The 22,964-nt window shown below is 43.6% G+C and overlaps 5 protein-coding genes across 6 annotated transcripts; 2 read left to right on the top strand and 3 right to left on the bottom strand.

Annotated features, from left to right (window-relative positions):
* Positions 1-1,550: 1,550 nt before the first annotated feature.
* On the bottom strand, positions 1,551-5,877 carry serhl (serine hydrolase like). Its single transcript, XM_056586056.1, has 12 exons — positions 5,635-5,877; positions 5,295-5,438; positions 5,083-5,196; positions 4,783-4,824; positions 4,643-4,662; positions 4,427-4,501; positions 4,196-4,293; positions 3,800-3,879; positions 3,687-3,721; positions 3,492-3,568; positions 3,307-3,394; positions 1,551-2,402 (listed from the first exon to the last, which is right to left on the bottom strand). Exons 1-12 carry the CDS (start codon positions 5,687-5,689, stop codon positions 2,256-2,258), a joined length of 975 nt encoding a protein of 324 aa, XP_056442031.1. The 5' UTR covers positions 5,690-5,877; the 3' UTR covers positions 1,551-2,255.
* A 1,061-nt stretch (positions 5,878-6,938) lies between these two features.
* On the top strand, positions 6,939-8,260 carry mb (myoglobin). 2 transcript variants are annotated; one of them, XM_056586059.1, is made up of 4 exons: positions 6,939-7,048; positions 7,230-7,315; positions 7,490-7,703; positions 7,985-8,259. In XM_056586059.1, the coding sequence occupies exons 2-4, from the start codon at positions 7,233-7,235 to the stop codon at positions 8,123-8,125; spliced, it is 438 nt and encodes a 145-aa protein (XP_056442034.1). In that variant the 5' UTR covers positions 6,939-7,048; positions 7,230-7,232; the 3' UTR covers positions 8,126-8,259. The 2 variants fall into 2 exon arrangements, with proteins under 2 accessions (XP_056442034.1, XP_056442033.1); XM_056586058.1 differs by lacking the exon at positions 6,939-7,048 and having other exon boundaries at positions 7,211-7,315; positions 7,985-8,260.
* Positions 7,219-11,938, bottom strand: pane1 (proliferation associated nuclear element). Its single transcript, XM_056586057.1, has 7 exons — positions 11,789-11,938; positions 11,625-11,701; positions 11,341-11,439; positions 10,970-11,049; positions 10,555-10,646; positions 9,766-9,946; positions 7,219-9,236 (listed from the first exon to the last, which is right to left on the bottom strand). The coding sequence occupies exons 1-6, from the start codon at positions 11,843-11,845 to the stop codon at positions 9,785-9,787; spliced, it is 567 nt and encodes a 188-aa protein (XP_056442032.1). The 5' UTR covers positions 11,846-11,938; the 3' UTR covers positions 7,219-9,236; positions 9,766-9,784.
* Positions 11,939-13,053: 1,115 nt separating this feature from the next.
* Positions 13,054-21,022, bottom strand: zgc:158803 (LUC7 domain-containing protein). Its single transcript, XM_056586783.1, has 11 exons — positions 20,445-21,022; positions 19,902-19,996; positions 19,408-19,506; positions 18,473-18,583; positions 17,359-17,502; positions 16,991-17,167; positions 16,647-16,825; positions 16,528-16,557; positions 14,754-14,829; positions 14,566-14,645; positions 13,054-13,424 (listed from the first exon to the last, which is right to left on the bottom strand). Exons 1-11 carry the CDS (start codon positions 20,503-20,505, stop codon positions 13,169-13,171), a joined length of 1,308 nt encoding a protein of 435 aa, XP_056442758.1. The 5' UTR covers positions 20,506-21,022; the 3' UTR covers positions 13,054-13,168.
* Positions 21,023-21,305: 283 nt separating this feature from the next.
* Positions 21,306-22,964, top strand: smdt1b (single-pass membrane protein with aspartate-rich tail 1b). The gene is made up of 3 exons (XM_056585631.1): positions 21,306-21,476; positions 22,406-22,562; positions 22,667-22,964. The coding sequence occupies exons 1-2, from the start codon at positions 21,315-21,317 to the stop codon at positions 22,541-22,543; spliced, it is 300 nt and encodes a 99-aa protein (XP_056441606.1). The 5' UTR covers positions 21,306-21,314; the 3' UTR covers positions 22,544-22,562; positions 22,667-22,964.

Here is a 22,964-nt window from a genome sequence, read left to right as displayed (position 1 = left end):
ACAACCAACTAAATTTCTAGCTACTGGGGGAGAATAGGTAGGCTAGGGGAACTCATATTAATGTTAGAAAACCTCAGAAAGTGACATTTTCATGCCATTGGATCTTTAACGCAACTGTGAACTGTTGCTGTAGTAGCTGCAGTTTTCTTTTGTCAATCTGTTACCGATTTCTGTTCTGAGGCGACCATTGAAAATGAGACCTTTGTCTCAATTGGTTCGCAATGAATGGCTCCTGGTGATGTTCACTTACAGTGAACACTGGGGTCTACGGCTGGAGGTCCCTCATCCAGACCCAAAGGGATCCAACCATTTCGAAAGAGGACTCATGATCAATAGTACCATTGGAAGTTCGAAAGTCCCAGACCACCATCAGGCTCGGGTCTCTGGAGGGTTTAAAGATTAAGTCTGTTTATTTTTCCTCCAAATAAAATTTGAGATTGCAAACATGCCAGTTGCCAGCTATAAGGTCACAGTCAGTCATTTTACAAAATCAGAGTACAAAAATCCAAAATCAGCAGTTGGCTACAGCCCTGAGGACAGGCTTAAATTCCTTCAAACACCTTTGGGTAGTGCCAGAGGGAGAGTGGAAACCTATGGGAGAGGGGATACACCTTAGTTCATCAGATTTTACCCTTGCAAGCACTCTCTAGTAATTCATTGACACAGTGCTTGTAACTAAGGGATTGATAGACCCACAAATAAGGTTCTTTAAAGAGGATAGCCAAAGTCTGGTGGGGTTATTCAAGAGCAATAGGGCAGGATGTGGGGAAGAGACTGAGGCACACACTGAATAAAGAGCCGATTGTCATCCGCATAGATATGTGATGTCTTGTGAACAATAATAGGGTCATGATTAGTTAATTGCCTGACAGCCAGGGCCGCAGGTTCAAGGGATAAAGCAAACAAGGAGCTAGACGAGGGCAGCCTTGGCAAGAGCTGTGTGAGACAGGAAATAGTTTGTGGCAACCCTGAGCAAGGCAATGAACATTGACTGATGCAAGATGATGCTGGACGGTCCTCATGTGCCAAAGTGTTTCCAGCAGCATGCTGTAGCTAAGTGTCAAGTGACGAGGTACCTTGATATATTTATAAATTGTATTGTTATTTAGTGTGTAAAACAATAGGTCATAGCCTACACGTAAGATAGCGATCTCGAGATAAGATCCTGTCCTCTCAAGAAATATTTGTCGGTTCTGGGCTGCTGTAGAAACATATCGGACCAACAAGGTATGGAAAGAAAGAGAGGGGTACAGGTTAGCCAGAATTTTTTATTTTTATAATACATGTTATAAGATGTTTTATTGATAACATTATTTAAATAATTATTGATAAGCATAGGTAATTTTAAGCTACCAACTTGTGGAAATCTTCCGTATTGAAACTGTAAATAAATGCAGAATTTCTGATGAAAAGATGTAGTCTAATTTGTTGAATATTTTAATAAAAGATAATGTTAATAGAAGTTGTAAACGTTTGGCCAGACATATTTTTTCACTTTTTACGTTAAACATATTTATCCGAGACACAGCAGGAACAGAATCACAATAATATTCATTATCATAGGATTTTTAAAAATAAATAAATGAATGTGCTTTCTGTTGTCCCGATACATCGTCACTTGATGATTACATTTTTTTCCCCCTGCACAAGCAATTAAAATAATGACCTGTGGAATGTAAACTCATATCATTAACCTTATATCTTTGATTAAATATATTAATATGAATTTATCCGTCACACCCAAAGGCATGGAAAATACCAAATGTTTAAATTTGTTCAAGGAAATTAAATCAAGCAACTGCCAGAGAGGGTTGATAAGTTGACATCAATCAATACAATTACATCATTGTCAGTATGGCTGTTAGTCACAGTGTAAAGATGTGTGCTGGATGGTTACTATGGCAACAAGTCGTGTAACGCACACAGCCACCTGGCAACGGCCACACTACTTCAAAAGCATCTGCCCAAACGGGCACCGCTGGTCACTGGCCGCTCCAACGCTCTTCCAAAATGTCACCGCACATGATCATCCTTCTCTTTTGCAGTTCTTAAATGTAATAAATATAGCACGACAGGCGTGTCCTATGGGCTTTGGGTGGCTAGGCCACAGCAGTTCCAGACTAGCCAAACTGGAAAAAGTGTGCGGATGGGAAAATGTTTGGGAAGATGTGAATGTGGCAGGCCGGTGGGTACATCTGGCACTAGGCATGAACGGTGAAGTGGTGAATGGCGTTAGTGTTAGCTGGTTTGTGTGTTTATAGCTTGGCTGGTTCAGGGTCTTCTGCAGAGCTTGTTAAGTTGGAGGGGCCGTTGCTCTGCAGGAAGTCAGTAATGGATGGAGCGACGCTCTCTGGGTGATTCAGGTGGACGTGATGATCCCCTGGTAGAGTCACCACAACTCCCTGAGAGAGAGACAGTTATATACATGATATTAGTGGATCACATGTGCATCCTCAGGGCATCCTGAGTCCGGGATTAGTCTAGAAGACTAGAATAGATCCTCCCTCTCCTAGATGATGTTCCTGCTATGTGAAAGTTGATGGTTCTGGATGCTGGGTATGCCACCAGCTTAAACCCAAAGTTCCTGATTCCTTCAGCAAGGTGACTAACCCCAAGGTCTCCTTGATGAGCTCTTTCTGCATCTCAACATGCTTTATGCAAATATAAATCATCAAAAGGGCTAGTGTTTAGGATCTGTTAAGGGCCATCTATTGACATTCATGATAAAATGTGTGGAAAATTAAGAAATGACTAGACTGAAATAGTGGATATGCAGAGAATAAGAAATCCACTGTTTCACAAATATTCTACTGTCTGTAGTTTATTGTCTTATTTTTAGAATTGGTGATGTCTTAGGGTTACAATAAATGCGTTTCTCTTTTGTAGGAATATTTCACGTTTGTCCCTATTCATTTTTTATTAATTAACAAAAAAAGAAAACATGAAGGATTAACATAAACCTTTTCTAACATATATATCAAAAGGGGCTGTCACTGAGCGGTTAAAAAACTTTACTGCTTCCCGTCTACCTATTCACCTGTGGCTCCTTCCCTAAATACACACAGGTGCGCTTCATTAACTCAAATACGGCATTCCCAGCATGTCAAACGCAAAATATGTTCTTACTAAATGAAAACAGACAAAACAAACAATTAACTCAAATAACCAAGCCAAAACCATCTTGCATATTAGTAAATAAATCAAACATTATGTCAAACCAAAAGATGGCTCTAACATCATGACTTATATTACACCACCTACACCATCCTAATTTATCACAACATGCACCCATCAAAACACACTCACATTGGGCTCCCTGTAACCCTGGAGAATAGTGGAAATTAACTTGGTTTGGTTTGATTCAGCAAACCTCTTCTCAAAGCCCTCCTCAGCCCTGTGAAGGTATAAAAACACTCTGTAACAAGGCAAGACATCGGGATACTATATTAGCACGCCATAATTTAACACAATTGATCTATCAAACGTCTTACAGAAGCACTAAGACCCGGGTCGTTATCCTGGACTGTAGCTCCAGACATTGCTCCGTGCTAAAACGCATTATGTTCTTCTGAAAACATAAGGAACCAAATATAGAAAGCCCAAGTTCATCATCATGGTTACATGCAGACTACTCTATTTGAATTTGGAAATTACTGAAATTTGCAAGGTCCCTGATCTGCACATACCAGATTAATCCGGAAGTCACGAGAGAACACAAGCCCTGTACAAGAAAAAGAAAAGGATGAAATGATTGATGAGAAAGAGCATAAAGGACAACATAATAAGTATCAAGGTTTACCTCCTTCTACTTGTCTGGTGCCTCTTTCTAAAAGGATGCGGGCTGACTGTTCGGAGAGAGTGGGGTTTCCAGCTTGTAACCTGGATGGAAGACATTGAGAACAGCTTTCACCCTATCCTGATGTGCTGCTGTACCTTCAAGAAAAATGTCTATGATGGACATTATTGCTTCCCAAATACGATACATTTACAGGTGAAATCAAAAGGGATATTAGGGTGAGACTAAACACAGGTGGAATGTGCATAAGTCTGATGTATTAAAATGATTGGTGGTTGGAATGAAATGCTATTGCTCTCATACTCTCGGGAATACAATCTGTGATCATGGTCATTTCAATATCAAGGAATTAAAAAAAAAGGTTTGACAGAATCAACCGTTGATAATGGTGCTCCATACCTCTGAAATGCCTGGTCTTTTGTGTATACTCTCTCCTCTCTGTTTTCATACTTCAGCAGCTCTTCCATTCCCTGCCTCATCACTTCGGGCATCTCTTTCTAAAAGTAAAAGGTAACACGTCGCCTTACAAGCTTGAATTCAACAAGTGCTGTATTATGTCACGACGAAGGCAACTCAAGGAAATAAATGTATGTATTATTTATAAAGAAGTTTGAAGAAGCGTTTGATTACCACATCTGTAGGTAAGAATCCGTATGAATCCAGCAGAACTAATGCATCTACCATTTCAGGATACAGTGCACTGAACTGTTGATAACACAATGAGAGAAGACAAAACATTAATCAATCATTGAAACCAAACAAAACTTTTATATGTTGTGTAATATAGCTTTTATTTTTGTCATTGAAAGGGTGATGAAATAATTGAATACCCAAGAAGTTCCTTACCATTCCACCTATGTTGCCCCCTGTCAAAAGATAAATAACACATAATAAACATATTATAAAGGATCAATCTATGTGGATGATGAGTGAATAAGTTATTACATTAAATACATATTTCTATAACACCATAGGCTGTCACTCACCCATACTGTGGCCAATAATGGAGAATTTCTCCCACTGCAGAGCTGTAAAAAGGTTTAACAAACCATCCACCAGGAATATTATAGCTGGTTATTGTTTCTTGCCACACATACTGCGGTTAATTGAATAAAAGGGTCAGATTACCACAACCCAATAGAGCTCAATAACATTGTAGTGTAGTGCAGTTCAGCAGTGGACATCAGGGATTGATAGATTACACAAGTGCTCCTTTGGAATTCTATATGGATACATCAAACAGATTTTAATTAAATTTTGGGACGTCACGAGTTTACTTCACACACCTTTAACAAGTCGATAGAGATCAGCCACATATGATTGAAAATAGTACGGGACTCCAGGAGGGCGATGGGATGACTGACCATGACCGGGCAAGTCAAACGCCACATATTTATAATCTGTGGAATCAAAGAAAGATATAAAACTCATTGAACTCAATTTGGCTGATTGTTGACCAGTTTCCCTTCACTAAAAGCACCTGCATGTAATGCATTACCTTGAGGTAGTAGGGGGAGGAGTGTGTCGAAAGTCCCACAGTTGTCAGCCCAGCCGTGCAGACAGACCACACGACGGCCGTGGTCTGGACCCCAGACCTTGCCTCTGATCTGGCCCCATGGGACTGGCACTGTGAGCTCTGAAACTACACGACGACATGCGTTTCATACTCGAACTGCTGGAAACACATCCAGCTCCAAATCTGGAGGGATGGAATCAGAGACTAGCCTACTTCCCAATCACAACAACCACTCACTCTCACACAGATGCAATCAACAGACAGACAGACAGACAGACAGACAGACAGACAGACAGACAGACAGACAGACGCATTTAGGTACCGGCGTGTTTAGTTGATGTCACCAAGTGTCGGACGTTTTTTACAGTTTGCATCATTCTCGAAGATCGCTGTAAAGTTATTAAAATGGCAAGAAACAGCCCGCAACAACAATCAAAAACACGTAGAATGCAACAAATGCTTATTACAGTCAGAACAAACGAAAGTGTCAGGAGAGACTAGTCTGTGTAAAGGTTAGAAGAACCGACTAACTTGATTTCAATTTCCTCTGTAGGTAAACCCCGTGACTTAGCCTCGGTACTTCATTGGCTGGCTCGATGTGTGGCGTTAGAATGCTGCCCAATCATTCCACCCTAACCAGGAAGAGGAGGGCCTAAACTCTAACCCAGATGGGTATTATTATTATAACGTATGTTTTGTCGTATTTTTGTTTCGATTTCATTTTAATAATACAAAACAAAGATGGTTTATAATATAAAATTTATCAAAGTTTGCCAACTCTGAATTTAGAATGGATGTGATTTCTATGTAATAATGATGTAAATGTAAGGTGTTTTTTCAGAACCATTAGGCTTGCAGTTACCTTTGCGAGAAACTTTTAATATAATACACAACTTTAATATACAAAATAAAATCTTGGACTCCGATTCAAATCCAGTTGGCGTTGCCCACTACAACCGGTTTTCCCCCATCAAGACAGCAACCATATAGCCTATATAGATAGATAGATAGATGGATGGATGGATGGATGGATGGATGGATGGATGGATGGATGGATGGATGGATGGATAGATAGATATCAAAGGCAGGAGTATGTTGAGCTCTATAAAGAATGTACAGTATTTAGAATTCAATACCGACAGCTCTATATAAACCTAGAGTTTGTTGCCTAGAATGCAAATAAACATCTCTTTCTGATAGTAGGCTAACTCAGTTTGCATAGCGCCTTTGAGAAAATAAGACAACAAACTTTATAATTTAAAGTTAGAGGCTTTGTTTTAAACTGATTTCTCAAAAAATTAACAACATCCAGATAGGTGAAATACTGTGGCACGAACAGCAGAGTAAACATTTCCAAATTTCCTTGAAATGAAAATAGTAGCTATAAAATTAATTAATTATTTGAAAATGAAGTGAGGCCTAAGAGTCATACAAGTCTAAGAATAAAGCATAAAGGTAAGCCTAAACAAAGATTGATTAAATTCCATTAAAGTGTTGCACTCAAACGTCAGGACAGGACAATGTTATAGAATGGGATAACCTAAAATTAGCTGCGTACGAATCAACTGATCTGATGAGGGCTGAGGGCACTTGATTGTGTGGGTGTGGGTGTGGGTGTGTGTTTGTGTGTACGTGTGTGTGTCCCCGTCATAGACAGGTATAAATATCAGTTCACAGTGAGGGAGTTGATAATTGATTTCGGAGTTCTGCAAAGTCACACAAGAAGCTGTTTTTTGGTATGTATTCAATTTATTTTCGTTTTATTTTTATCTAGGACAAGCCTATGTTACAGTGGGGGGATAAAAAAATCCTCTATCAAATCTGATAGGCTCAAAGAGTTGATAGAAATCCATGCATATGCACAATATAAAGTAACATATACATACATTCATGCTTTTACATCAAATGGCTGTATAGATCATGGCTGACTATGACTTGGTTCTGAGATGCTGGGGTCCAGTGGAAGCCGACTACAACACACACGGCGGGCTGGTTTTGACCCGGTAAGCATGTGTACCAATATGGTAATAATCAGGTAATAAAGACAAAGTGACTAGAAAAACAAATGAAGACAACTGCCTTTAGTGCTGTGCTCTCTTGTTTCTCTGTGTTCTCCAGAAGGTCACCCCATTCATCTCCGTCACTCAAAGGCCTATTCCTGTTCCCGCTCTTCCCAGTTTATTCACAGAGCACCCGGACACCCAGAAGCTGTTCCCCAAGCTCGCAGGCGTAGGGGAGCTGGCAGCCAGTGTGGCGGTCGCATCCCATGGGGCGACGGTCCTGAAGAAGCTGGGGGAGCTGCTGAAGACCAGGGGCGACCACGCGGCTCTGCTCAAACCCCTGGCCACCAGCCACGCCAACGTCCACAAGATCCCCATCAACAACTTCAAGGTGCTTGCGTTGTGTTCATACATGTGTGTTTTGTAGTGTGTGTATTGGAGTGACTGTTGAACTAATTAGTATGTAATGCACAAAAAAAAAACTAGTCAATCTAGACTACAACTTCTAAATCTTGAGAGAAATGTGAGAATTGGGCCTGTTTCTTGTTCAGCCATGTGTCTTTCACATTTGAGTATACTCAAATCCTCTCATTTGAGCATGAAAGGTCTTATTTCTTTCCTGTTTACGATAATGACAATGAAAGGATGTTTATGCCGTGTTTCTGGTTGCAGTTGATCACAGAGGTCATTGCAAAGCATATGGCGGAGAAGGCGGGGCTTGATGCTGCCGGGCAGGAAGCTCTGAGGAAAGTGATGTCTGCGGTCATTGCCGACATTGATGCCACCTACAAAGAGCTGGGATTCTCCGGGTAATCACTTCACCAGTGATCCACCCTGGTCCTGCTTCGGTCCCCCAATTTTTAATAAAAGTATGCTAATTAAACACTGTTTATCGTAGTTTTCCTTCACAGGCATCACAATTCTAGTAATAAAAAGATTCAGTTTACTGTGATTTGTGTGGTTTTACTAAATATTTTAGCCTCTTCCTCTTAAACGGAAATGTAAATGGTCCAATCAAACAATAATCAGTCAAGCATGTACATATTTGTATACTGGCTTATTTTGTATAAGTATTTGATTTGAAATTCAAAACTAGCCATAGTTGGCTACTAAAAGTTTGAGTTTCCAGTTTCATTTACGCTTGATTCGGTTGCTTAATATCCCAGGCCACGTTGAGCCTTGGCTCGGGGTAATAGTGTTCCCCCTATTATATTTTTTTAATACATATCAGTTTCATATTCTACCATGCCACCAATCATATCACGATTGGGCTTGACTGTTAAAGCATACTGACATTCTCCCCTTCCAAACGTATTGATTCATTAGTCACCTCGCACCATCCATAACCTTTTAGCATTGCCACTGCTACTGCCTCAACAACTGGCAGATTATCAAAACTGATTCACATTCAAAAGAATTATGAAGGTCATTGCTGTAGCTCCAAACAGTCTACTACATACTTCATCTCACACCAGATGATACATACGTGACCCTCTGCAGCATCTCGCCATCAAGAAAAAGTTGGACTAATTAAAATACTGTAGTACCATAATACATAATAATTACAAACACCTGCTACTCTTCAATATTATCACCATAAGATTATCTCCTGCATGACAAGGTGACCTTTGAGCTAGCAGTTCAGTGGATTAACAAGTCATGGTGCTTTTATTTTGTGTAAAAACAAACCCTGTGATGTCAATCTCATGTTCAATAAGACGACTTTTAATGTCTACATTTTGAGGTGTAATTGTGTATTGTTGACCCGACACACACACACACACACACACACACACACACACACACACACACACACACACACACACACACAGAGTATGTTGGCAGGAGACCTATGGAGCCGTCCTGAATCCCAATGAGAAGTGGTGCTCGGACCTCCTCAGCAGCCTTGAGTGGAGGCCTGATGCTGAAGAGACAACGATAGCACACCTATTATTAGGTCACTCTGGTCGTGTCTGCATGCAGACGTGACTGCACACACGGAGCAACAGCGGTATTGGGCGCCAGCATATTTAGCCTTGATTGCTCTCGCCCTCTTCCTCTCTTTGGTGCCCTAACCCTATACATTGGTTTTATATTTGGAGCAGTTTTTGTATTTGAAATAATTGATTTTCATTGTTGACCCACCTCAACAGGTTCAGTGAGTTCACAGAAGGAAAATACATGGGAATCATGAGAATACAAACCTGTTTTTAAATTACATTTAGCCTTTCTACCTTAGAGCCCTCTTCTTTTTGTCCTGTGAAGATGAAGCGACCAGTAACTCTTCACCCTCCCAGTCAGTTGTGTGTTAAAGCAAGCAGTAGTTGAGTCAAACACTATTAATCAAATTTAGCAAACGACAAAACCAAGAAGATTCCAAACCTAATTGTATTAACTTGAAACATTGTCAGCCACAACTTTAAAATGTAAATGTATATAAAGCAAAGCTAAACCTGAAGATGGAGGGTGGGTTCAGGCGTCGAAATCCAAGTTCTGCTGCTCCTCCTCCTCCGTGGGGACGATGCAGCTGGTCAGATTGGACAGGAACAGCGCTGTCGTCATGGGAACGCACCCTGCCGCCACCCTGAGGATCACCAGCAGCCTCTCTGCCGCGTTGGTGACGCCATCTGGTGTCTGGGATGAGGTTAAAAGAGGTCACTGTCCGAACATCACACAGTGGTGTCTTTTCTGTTTCCAACATCCTCGAACAAAAGAGTCAAGCATTAGTAGTGCTCTCGTCTAGTTGACCTACCTCAGCTAAACTCAGTAGGCACACATTCAAAAAAGTGTGATTAAAACAAAATACCCTGCAACGTGGATATAAATAGTACAATGGGACAAATAAGAAAGATACTTAAAAGACGAGCAATCTTTATTTAATGCGACTTCAATCATCCCCTTGAACTTCTCAATTGAGACCAATCGCTCCAGTTTTGGTCCTGAAGTCTATTCAATCGGGCAGGAGCATAAAAGTTAAAAGCAATCTTTCCTGAGTTGCTATTGTTGCGTGGAATGACGTGACTGAAAGCGAGTTTGATATGATTTATTGGTGAAATTTAGCAGTGAAGATAGGAACATAGGGAGCTTTCCATATAAGGCCTTTTTAAATAATAAAAGACAGTGTTGCTCTCCTTCGGATTGGGAGAGAGGGCCAGATTGAGGGCCAGCCCACAATGGCCAACCTGCCATGGTAGTGCCAAAGGAAAAGCAAATGATCTGGTTCACTAGGCCAGTCCGCTCACCTGATCTTCTGCATACAGAAGAGGACAGCGGAGACCCGACGCCAGCTTCCTGACGGCCACCATGCGCTCTGCCGGTAAGGCTGCGTGACGCGCTGCACCAAATGGGCCATGACACCCAGAACCGGAAAAAACAGAACAAGAAACGAGTTAGCCTTGACAAAGACAGGTCTGTGTGCATCTTTAAACATTCTCAAAATCTAGGGGAAATCTAATGGTGATATAATTTTTGGTTTATTTCTATAAATGTAGATTTGTGCTGATAAGCTGTTGGAAAAATGTATACATTGAGAGCAACCTAGATAAAACTGTATTTTGTGAAAGCTTAATTGCTCATATAACAGAACACTGAATAACAATTGAGCAGTAGATAAGGGATTAGGTTGTTTGAGGTTTGGGGTTCAACCTATTTTCATACCGTTCGTGACCATGAAGCAAACCTTCCCCAGAAAATAGCCTTGGCCCAAGTGCTTCAGAGAGGCTTCAGCCGACTGCAAACTAAGAACAGAACAGATATGTAAAGAATGAGAGCGAAAGCTTAATTATAGCCTTAAAAATAACATCTTCAACACATGTAAATATGTAAAATGTACAGTAGCTAACTGTTAAATCCATGCAGCCAAATAGGTTTATTTAAACTGCACTTTGAGATGTGCAGTTGTCCATCAATACGTAAATGTAGGCTAAACCTAAACACGGAATATGTACATCGTTATTTTAATACATAATATAAGGGTCAGACAGACAAACCCTAATCATTGAAGATGATCCCAGAGGCCTCACACTGACCTGAGCTCTGACATGAGGTTGATGAGGAAGACGACCAGGTCTATCCTCGGACGGTTTTGCTCGTTTTTGGCGGGCAGTGGCAGGCTCTTAGCCAGCCTCCTGATGGAGACATCAAAAACAAAGACAGCAGGCCGAGATCATCCTTCGCGCCGAACGTAAACGGATTTAGACAGAAATGTCATACTTTTCTTTGTGAGCCGTCCGTGTATGTTATTTGTAAAGTCAAGTTAACTCGTTACATGCCGAGTGTAAACATGATACAATGAGCCTCAACTTTTACTTACACTTTGACCATAACGGATTTTTCCTTCACCATTACGCCTGCCAATTTCTGCTGGAAGTCCTCTTCATTCTCCACCAGCTATAAAAAACACAAACATCAACAAAACTCCTCCAGTATTGCCTCTTCCCCTCTCCACTGGCTTAAGGTAAGCTGTGTTAAACTTACCAGGACACTCGCTGCATTTATGTCGGGTAATTTACTTAGTGGCCTCAGTACCGACATAATATTTAACCGCTGAAACGCTAGGTTATATTAATAAAATCAGCTTCAGAGTTCACATTCCCGGTGCACGGCACTGCCCGCTTATTTTACAAACGTGCGTCTGACGTCACACATTTACGTTGCTTTACGTACGTCTACTTTTCATTGAAAAGTTGTATCATGCCCCCTATAGTTCATTAGTGGTTCAGCATGTGCTGTAACACGACCTACTTGTAAGTGAATCATTTGGAAAAATGACCCTTTGACAAAGACGTTTCAGTGTATGGAGAAAGTTTATTGACTTTATAGTAGATGGCACAGCAAAGTACAAATCCCCCATACAGCCAAATTTTTCACAGATTACAAATGGCATCTGTTCACAGGGCCTGAAATCACATTGCAATACCTTAAATGCATGTACCACGCCAAACTATATAAATGTACATGTCCCCCTACCAACCGGAAAGACATTTAGGATACCTTGGATATGAAAAGCTTGTTTATTGTCAAAATATAAACTTTTCACTGCAGTTTGAATTAAGGATGGTCTCATGTATGTCTTGCAGTTTGCTTGTATGCATGGCCGACTCGGTTTAAAATGTGTAATTGTTTTAAGGCAAATGACAGAAAACGACCACATCCGGTACCTTTGGTCATTTCCAAATCGAATCAGTTCAGGATGGGCTTGAAGGTTCAAGGAAATGCATAACATCAATGAGTCTACCTATAATTTCTGTAAATAAATCGATAGCTACATAAAACATCAATTTTACAGGAAGGAAAAACAGTATTGACAACATAGACAAGATACAAAAAAACTAGTTGCTAACGTAAAATAAAAAGAGACTACAGATGAATTTCTCCGTCCTCACACAGGCATGATCAAGGCCCCCCCCCCCCCACATCCCCCTTTTTCAAAAAAATCTTAAAACAAATTAAATGGTAGTTTTCTTTTTCAGCAGTTGTCTTGCCGTTTTGGTATCCTCCCGCTGGCCCCAATTCAAAAGTAAAGGTTTAACATACAAGGTCCCCGCATATGACCTCAAATGGACTAGCTGTTCTTTCATTACCATGAAACGACCCCCGCCTGACCCTGATCAATTAATTTCCATGTCCCTTTGTTTGTTTTTTTTTAATTTTATTTCTTTTAAACAAGACACCAAGCGCTGACAGGCACACATGCATCTCAAACCCACCCAACCATACCCCCCCCCCCCCCCCCCCACACACACACACACACACACTCACTCAACCACTCACTCACTAACCGACATAGCCCCAAAGATTACCTGCTGCATTTAACTAAATAATACATCCAAACAACTTCCAAGGTTTTCCTGCCGCTCATATTTCTCCGGACTCCCTCTCCTCGGAGCTGGAGCGGTGGTCCCTCTCGTAGGACAGCGATCGCTCCCGCTCCTTCTCCTTCTCTCTGACCATGTCCGGGGAGTACGACCTGTCCTCTCCCTTCTCCTCCCACTCCCCGTACTCCGGCCGCTGCTCCTGCTTCACGCTGGCTCCCCCTCCCTCCGTGTCCCAGCGCTGCTCCTGGGACAGGGAGCGCTCCGCCTCGGGCTGGGGCGCTGCGTCCACTGAGGACCTGGGGGGGTGGGGCACGCGATCAGTTCACTGAAGACATGCACCGTAGCACTAAGATATCCCATGAGGGAACCATGTCCCCAGCACATCTACAATGCTCTACGCCAGTCATACTCAAGTAGCGGCCCGCGGGCCTTTTGTGGCCCGCGGGGTGTCTATTAATGGCCCTTGAGCTGTTTTGAAAAGTTTTTTTAATTATTAAAAAAAAAAAAAAAAAAAAAAAAAAAAAAAAATCGTGCTGGGCGCTCTTATTTTGAAACCGCGCGCCGCGATCTCAATACGAGGCTGGGGGTTGCAACGATAAACAGATAGCACTCCAGCCCACAGACCGCTCCAGCCCTCCCAAACTCGAGGCAGACAGTCCATCTCAGCAGCAGTCAAGGCCGATTTAGGGTCGTTTTCGACGCAGAGACGTAAGCACGTAATTTACACAAGGGACTTGTTTTAGACAAGTTTTGATTTACGGTTCCTTTAAGGTTCCTTAAGGATTGCGCGTGTTGCAAGGGGATTCTCCGCCAGAACAGGGGGAGCAACGAACGAATCTGTGGGCGTGGAACTGGAAATCGCTGGCTTGTTTATATTTATAATTATCATAATACGTTCTTGTGTTTTCTTCTTCTCCTTCTTCAAAATTCTTCATTCGCTTCTGTCACAGCCTTTTAAAAATGGCGCTATTATGCTGTAAAACCGGAAATGTGAGACTCCTGAAAGGATGTGGTTAGCTGGCCAATCACAGTCTTTGCGAGCTGCGTAGTGTTTTAGTCGCATAGTCAGGAATTTTGGCCGACGCACTTAAGCACGTAAGGCGGGATATTTTATCGCGCAAGGGGGGGTTATGTATCTTACGTGCTTACGCGTTACGTCTAAAACAGAGCATATATCGGCCTCAGTCACACGTATACCGACCGGCCCCTTGAGTCACTGAAAAAAAAAATTGTGGCCCCTCATCATTTCTACTTGAGTACCCCTGCTCTACGCCTTCAGAGCCCTGTGTCCACGATCCATGCATGCTTGATGGTCCCCATATGAATCTTACCATGGCACCCCTTGAGTCGTAGCCTCATGAATACAAGCCCTGCCCTGGACCACGGGGGGAAATGGGTTATCGTGAAGACACACGAGTCATGGCTGGGCGCTCTCACCTCTTCCTCTTGCTCCTGTGGGAGTGCGAGCGAGAGCGGTGCCTCTCCTTGTGTCGGTGTTTCCTCTCCCGCTCACTGCCGCCGCCCCTCTCACTGCCGCCGCCGCCGCCGCCGCCCCGCTCACTGCCGCCGCCGCCCCGCTCGCCGCCGCCTCCTCCTCCTCCTCCTCCTCCCCTCTCGGCTCCCCCCCTCTCACCACCCTCCTCTCTGGAGCGGGAGGAGCGGTGGCGTCGGGAGCGGTGTGAGGACGACCCGCCTCCGTCCCTGAGGCAGAGAACGGCGTCAGAACCAAATGATAGAACGGACCTGGGAAAAAGCTAAAAGACCAGTGATGTGCTCCAATATCCATACTTATTAGCCTTAGCTTGAGAACGTAGGGCGTTCCAATTCGGATCGGGCGAAAATAAGTGTACTGAAAGGACCCAGATGGTGTACTCAAAACGGTCAAACTGCAAAGTGTTGATCGACACTTTTCGTACTCAACGGCAGCCATTTTAGCTACGTAGCGGAAAAGGCCGGAGCCAGGCTGAGCCAAAGTTGGTGCATTTTCCACATAACCTGCATTAATAGACTCATTTTGTCGTTTTTATAGCTTTTGTAGCTTTTTGTAGCCGCTAGGCGTAAAGAGTTCAACGTTCAAAGTGGGATGTTTTTTACAGGGGAGGAGCCGCAGCGGCAGTTGCGATCGTAATTTCCGGTTAGTGCTCCACGGAGTATTCGATTTGGAACAACACTGACATCTGAAAATTAGCACACTTGAGTGAGTGCGGATAGTGTACTACGTTTAAGTGTACTCATGGATGTATGGATATTGGAACACAGCACAAGGCCTTATTGTGACGGCGAGCTTCGCCGCGGATGGGGATGACAGCTGTAGTCTTGTGTTAAAATATGGCGACACATTAGTGCCATAATTCACTAATGTGATAAAAGATGCATTCGGGCGTATTATATTATTCCACACGCGTAGATATTAACTGCGAGCGCGCAAATGATCTCTGCGCGCAAAAAACAGCCTCTCGCACGCGCAGATTACCTCAGCTCGCGCAAAACAGCCTCTCGCGCGCGCAAATTACCTCAGCGAGCGCAAAACCTCTCGCGAAAGATGTTTTTACGCTCTCGCTCGAATTTAATTTTGGCACTATGGGGGAGGGAACCAAGGCAGGGCGGGCTTTCCTATGATTGGCCGTTTCTGAAGCGCGATATTTGATTGACAGCCCTCCTCATTCAATTCTGAATTGTACAGTAAATGGCTGAAAAGATAGTTACGTATTGTAACTCCAGATTCTATGAGTATAGGCGCAGCCTTTTAAGTGTCGGCCTCATTGTCCTTTAAATAGCTGAAGAAAAGCTGTTTATTGGGAGCAGAACGTCCGCCGGCGCCCGACTATATCTGCGAAATGCGGACTTTGTTGAGGCACGCCGCACGCGGACGTAATTGAGGCCCACGCTGTTGGTGGTCGGGGATTACACATTTTTCAGTGCTACGGCTCACGCCTAGGGATAACCCAATAGCGATAGCCTTTAAAGGCTGCGCCTATACTCATAGAATCTAGTTACAATAAGTAACTATCGTTTCAGCCATTTACTGTACAATTCAGAATTGAATGTGAGGAGGGCTGTCAATCAAATATCGCGCTTCAGAAACGGCCAATCATAGGAAAGCCCGCCCTGCCTTGGTTCCCTCCCCCATAGTGCCAAAATTAAATTCGAGCGAGAGCGTAAAAACATCTTTCGCGAGAGGTTTTGCGCTCGCTGAGGTAATTTGCGCGCGCGAGAGGCTGTTTTGCGCGAGCTGAGGTAATCTGCGCGTGCGAGAGGCTGTTTTTTGCGCGCAGAGATCATTTGCGCGCTCGCAGTTAATATCTACGCGTGTGGAATAATATAATACGCCCGAATGCATCTTTTATCACATAAGTGAATTATGGCACTAATGTGTCGCCATATTAAAAGGGGAAGTACCTGTATCGCTCTCCACTCCGAGACCTTGACCTAAGGGAAAAGAACATGCCGGGATTATTAAAGTCGCATGGAGGGAAGTGGAAGTGTTTGTCAACGGAGAACCGCCACGTGGCCCTCACCTCCTTCGGCCCTGCTCCCATTCTCGCTCTCTCTCGCGCTGGTGTTCCCTCTCGCGCTCCCGCTCGCTCTCTCGCTCTCGTTCCCGCTCCAGCTCGCCCTCTCGCTCCTTCTCCTCCTCGCGGTCTCGCTCCTCCCGCCGTCTCATCCTCATCCTCTCCTGTTTCTCGACCACCGCTTTCTGAAACCCACAAATTATAGTATTATTTTCTGGGACATTAGCTGCAGAACAGCAAGTACAAACTGAATAAACATTGTAAACAAATGACAACATTAAGTACTTTATCTGGTCTTACATTGAGCCTGCATCACTTTGCACTGCAAGTCAGTATTAAATGGTTCTTACCCTCAGCCTGTCAAGCTTTTCGCGAATCTCAATGAAACCCAGGTGAAGTTTGCCCCCAAAATGGTCGGCCAAGCGGCGATCGTTGTCATGGAGACCCAAGTAGGCGGAGCACACCTCGCACACCCTCAACTTCTGCTGCTGGAAGCTGGAGGCCGGCATGGAGTTTCTGTATACATCCTGCAAGACAACATCCCACTGTTAACCAGGGCACAGCAAGCATGGAGTGCATCTGAAACAGACTAATGCATGAATACGTTTCCAGAACAAATGTTCCGGATCATGCTATAGCAGTTATCGATTTTCTGCCAGCCTTTTAGCAACCCCCTCCACACTCAAGGGGTACGTGCATTTACAAATGTTGCACTAACCTCAGCCTCTTTCTTCAGGGCGCGGGTCTTCTCCACCTTCTCCAGGACCTGCTGGGCCTCGTCCACGTTGCCCTCCCCACCCAGCTGCTCCGCCCGGGCCAGCAGCTTCCCGATCTCCTCGTTCAGCTCGTGGACGCGCTCCGCCTGAAGCCCCAGAGAGACGGGAACCACCCGTTAAAACCCAGGTCTGATGTGCAAAGAATATAGACCCAGGACTTGACCCAGCCCGGACACACAGGAGAAGTTCATTACAAGGACTCGTACGATAAAATACCCTGGGAATACGTTTCCTTGATGAATTTATTCTGTGATTCTGCATTTAAACCTGGTCTTTAATGATTTAAAAAAAAAAGTATGACGGGGCCTTCACTGAAAACTTCTAAAGTATGCCCAAAAAGAACTCGCCAACCAAATATACCACTGAAAAGCAGAAAAGGTCACATTGACAACGATTTGAAAAAGAACTAGGGCAGCAATTTCTCACTTGTTACCGTGTTAATCTGTGTAAAATGGTTTACGTTTCACAGGCTATGGCCCTCAGATTCGATTGGTGACTGAAAGAATTTTTTTTTTGGTGTGTTAATAGTTTCTAACCATCTCGCTCAAGGAGAGGTCTCGCTCTAAATTATCTTTGTGGCAGGAAATGTCCCTATTCTCAATACATTCCCAACCCACTACCTCCAGTATTATTTATTTATTTATTTTTAGAGATATATTTATTTATAAACACTGAGCCTTGTAGGAAAATAGGGTCCTGGTTGAAAAATCCCAAATCCCATTGCTAACCATTGCTAGCTTCACCAAGGTAACTCTCAACCGAGCGCATTGTCTTTTAACCTAATTTCTCCAGTGAGCGTTAGTGTGATCTTGCCTGCTCGAAGCAGGAACATTCAGTCTCCCGTTTCATGTGTAACGAAAACCAGAATTGGCATCAATGAGTGAACCGACGCCAACTTCATAGTCACCGCCCTACCATGAGGGTGAAGTGCATCCAACAGCCCTCTGGAACATTGCACCTGGGGTCATCTTTCAGCGAGGACCCCGGCTATTGGGCCCCCCCGCAAGGGGTTGCGAAATAGACCCTGAGGCTGTGACGTGTGGACTGAAGGGTCACCTTGGCAGCCACTTCGGCGCTGATCTCGTCCTGGGTCTCGGCCAGCCTCTTCTTGGCCAACTCGGTCCTGCGGTCGCAGTCGGCGATGAAGGACTGGAGATGCTCGGCGGCCTGGGGAGGGAGGGAGGGTTGGTGGTGAGAGGGTGTTGGCCGTGAGCGCAATCACGTCGCCAATAGGCATTTTAGAATGGGCACTGCACTAGTTATTAAATTAAACCCCGAGTTTGACCACAACTACCTAGACAAATTGAACGCTTGAAATAGTGTTCAAAAATCCATACTTAAATCTGTTTATCAAAGTTAGTCTTATCAAAGTGTGTAATGTAATCCATTGTAGTCTCACGGAATATCAGTCTATCGTTTTCTTTCTATTCCTTCACACCTCCTGTCGATCAGGGTAAAGAAAGAAATGACAGCAATACAAGCAAGACAAGAGTAAACATTGTTGTTGCTTTCCAGGGCTGGAGACAGTACATGGCAAGTTACAGAATTACGTTTGAAGCTGAACTTGTTGCGTTTCTCGAATTAATCAAACCGCTGTTTATGCTAACCCTAGCTATGTAGCAATACCTTATAAAAGGTAGCTACATGTATTGCGCTACTGGCGCGGTTATTGTAGTTGTGTTGTTGACAACACAGCAGAGTTCAGAGTGGTTAGAATACCATAGGGGTGGAAAAACTGGCCTTTACCTCTACCACACTATGTCAGATGAATACAACAGTGTTATAAAAGACACTTATGTATCCACTCTTAAAACGCATATAATCTCACCTGACAATTATTCATCATCGGTCTCAGAAATGTATACTTTAGCCCAGCAGGAAAGCAACACTGACATTTTCAGATATATCCTTTACAGATGCCCGACTCTGGTACAGCAAAACGTACTCTCTAAACATTGGCTACATGTTTTGACGACAGCAGCAGAACTTACATCCAGCTCAAAGAAGTACTCCTGCTGCTTGGACGCAATCTCAAAGTCAGCTCGAAGGGCCAGGTCATGGACCTTCACACACTCGCCCAGGTCCATCCTCTGAGGTCAAAATCATATCAGGGCAGACTATTACAAGCTGATCATGTTATTATTCCCCACAAAAGCCAACAGAGTGGAGTGTTTATAAGGCCCATGAATTGAAATCTTGCAAGACTGGAAACAATTAAACATTGATAACAATAACATGAACAAGTAGCGAGGTATAACCCCGAAATAAAGATAATGACACAAAATGAATAACAATGCAAGCCATTAGAACTGTTAAAATAAGAGTTAGACTTCCAATTAAGAAGGAAACATCTTGGTTTTATCTGGATACTAAGTTTAACTGGCATTTATTTATACACACATCTCAGGCATGTTACATATATTGAAAGATTGCAATACATATTATATATCTTTAAATAGTGCAACACTTTGGGCCAAGTACTCACAGTGCCTGACAGAATGTCGTGGGGACATGAATCCAGAAGGTGACTCTTGCAGACCCTCTCATCTGAAAATTTGATTCTCTGCCGCATGGAGTCTCCTATAAAACACAAGATCAAAATGAAAACCCCTTATAACATTGAACACTGACGCCTCAGAGTGCTCTCAAAAGACACTATTGAGAGATTCCGAATTTGAATTGAAACTCGTTTAACACAGGAATCTGTTAGGATCGAGTATCCAAGATAAACTGGTGTCGAGAGACCCGATCAACACACACGTTAATATCCAACTGGCTCCTCAATACAACAGAACAGAATCCATAATACGATTTATATATCTCGTTGACACAGTTAACTTCAGGTCTACTCGAACCCAACAGGTAGCCCACAGCCAGGCTATCGTGCAAACAGGGAAGCTAACGCTACAAATGCAAAGCATGACTCAATTGCAGCATCTGGCTGACGTTAGCATGGAAGCTAACAGGCATATCCCGCCGCTAGCTCCACATAGCTCCACGTAACAAGCGCATCGTCAATCAAACTCACCGTCTCTCCCCGTCCCCATGAGCTGGTCAAGCATCGCTCGCATTTGTGCCTGGGCCGACATGTTTAATCGGTGTTGATGGTAAGCCGATGCACGCCGACGGTCACACACGCAGCCTTCACCTAGGCCTCGAATGTGGCTCGTGGACCACCACGGACAACTTTTTTAACACAGGACTCCAAGTTATTTTTCAAACACGCTTACTATGTACAGTAATAATTTACTGTTTATTCCAGTACAACAAAAAGTTGTTCACGGCTAAAGAACGTGAAGGGAACCACGTTGGTCGAGCCAGGTTTAGGCAACGCTATTTCGAAACCACTGGATTGCTGCCTTCCTCTTCGTCTGAACTAGAGCGGGTCGAAATAAGAAAGCGGTGGCAAAATACGGAATAGTGTTTTGTAAGCCAGCTGCTAGACCTTTTATTCAACAAATGACGAATCATCAGTTGTCTGTAACAGGATTATCATAGTATTGAATTGCAGTTCTAGCATTCAGCTAGAAGTAAAGTTTGTCCAACGTCCTCCCTCTCCTCTCGACTTCCTCTTTCGTTGCGCGCAGCCGCCGCGTCACGCGCTCTCCGCCTTGAGGAAGTGCTGCAGTTCTCTCGCGCGCTGTGGATGCTTGGGTGATTGGCAGCCGACGTCATCGACCTCATCGACTTTGGCGTTATGAATTATGCACACAATCTTATAATGCATAAATGAACCGACTGAGAATGACAATATATAATTATGATATTGATATTATCTTTGGTGCCTACATAATCCATTTATTTAAAAAATGTCAAGGTCAAGCACCGCCCTGAAGCAACCCCCCCCCCAAATATATCTCCAGGTCCATCGTCCCGCCCCCCTATACACTCGGGGAAAATGGCGACGGCGGTACTGCGTTTCTCACGGCAACTTGCCAAAAAACATATTGGATTACTGGGCCGTGAGAAATGCTCCCAAACATCAAACCTTTCTAAGGCGGTTCCGTGTCGAACCGTCGTTTCAACCGCGTCTGGTGCCATCCTACCGAAACCGAATAAAGTAGGTATTTAAGGATGCCATCGGGCTGTAAAACTCTGAATATAGGTGGTTCTGACTGTGTAGGCGTGACTCAGGGAATGTTGACACCACCTTTATCAAATACGTCCCGGACCGTTCAGCTGAGCAAATTAATCGATGGGGATTTCACCCTAATACGCCTCTGGTCAGTGGCAGTAGTTTCAGTCTGCCCTAAAGTGCTGTCAGTATTTCGCCTGATATAAAAACCGTGTTCCAATAACAATGATATATTTGGAGTAGAAAGATCCGGAAAAGCCGTCAACATCGGCCAGAGGTAGCCCCGGAAATGGAAGCAACGGCTGAATACAACCGTGGACGATCATTGAGACTGTAGGGTTTTAGAGCACTTCGAGACAGCCCCATATTTGGGGCTTATTGTCCTTGGCTTACTTATTTAAGCCAAGGAGAGGGCCATATTGGGGCCTTATGTCCTTTGCTTAATTATTTTTATGTGATCAGTGTTTAGTATTACTGAGCTTTTATTCCCTAACAAACGTTCTCTACTTACGCCAACGATCATATATGAGGACTTTGTAGAGCTGAATGGCATTTATTATAATGGATGGCACCAACTTGTTCTTTTTATGAATTGTGTGCCTTCATTGTGGAGCAGGGCCTGCAAGTTAAATGCTCTCTACCCCCAATCAATAACAGTTGCAGGTCGACAGTGCTACTATGCGTTAAGGCCAAATATATTTTTATTATGCATTTGAAAGCTTCACTATGCATGTAAATCTAGTGTGTATAAAAACATGTTGCATTGCCTGCCAAGGCCCCAGGATTAACATCACCAGCCAAACGGTATCCTCTCCCAGCCCTGTTCCTTGTAGAACCTGGTGCACACATTGTCTCCCAAGATGCCCAATGTGTACCTTTCTCTCTCCCCCACCCTATTCCTCCGTGTTGTCCAGACATCCTTTGGTCTCATCCGGATGACCATCGTGGTGGTGCCCTTCCTCTACGTCGGAACGCTGATCAGCAAGAACTTTGCAGCTCTTTTGGAGGAGCATGACATCTTCGTCCCGGAGGATGATGATGATGATGACTGATCACTCAGCCTCTTAAAATGTAAAGTCTACCACCTCATTTCAAATGTTGACAAAAACAAAAAGCACACTTGCATACGACCGTCCAGAAATTAACCTTTGGTTATTATGACTTGTGTTCCACAGGGTGCTTCGGATCGGTGGTGGGAAAGTGTGCCAGTTGCAATAAAGAGGGAACAGTAGATTTCGCTGGAATCGACAAGCACGGTGGTGTCGGGATGCCTTCCCTATCGCAGAGCTCCCGTCCTCCTCTCTTTCAGATCGTTTACATTAATATCATTTGAAGTTGTGTCATATCATAATCATGTGAGACTACAAAGGCGATCTGTCTATTAGTCCTCACTCCTGTCTGCATGTCGGTGTGTCTTGCAACTCAATAAACAGAGTAAAAAGTACCTCATCTTTTGGTATAACTGTTTGTTTT

The sequence above is a fragment of the Gadus chalcogrammus genome, chromosome 3 (genome assembly GCF_026213295.1).
Source record: "Gadus chalcogrammus isolate NIFS_2021 chromosome 3, NIFS_Gcha_1.0, whole genome shotgun sequence".
In the NCBI taxonomy this organism is placed as follows: domain Eukaryota; kingdom Metazoa; phylum Chordata; class Actinopteri; order Gadiformes; family Gadidae; genus Gadus; species Gadus chalcogrammus.
The sequence above is the reverse complement of the archived record's forward strand: the minus strand, read 5'-3'. Positions and strand labels throughout refer to the sequence as shown.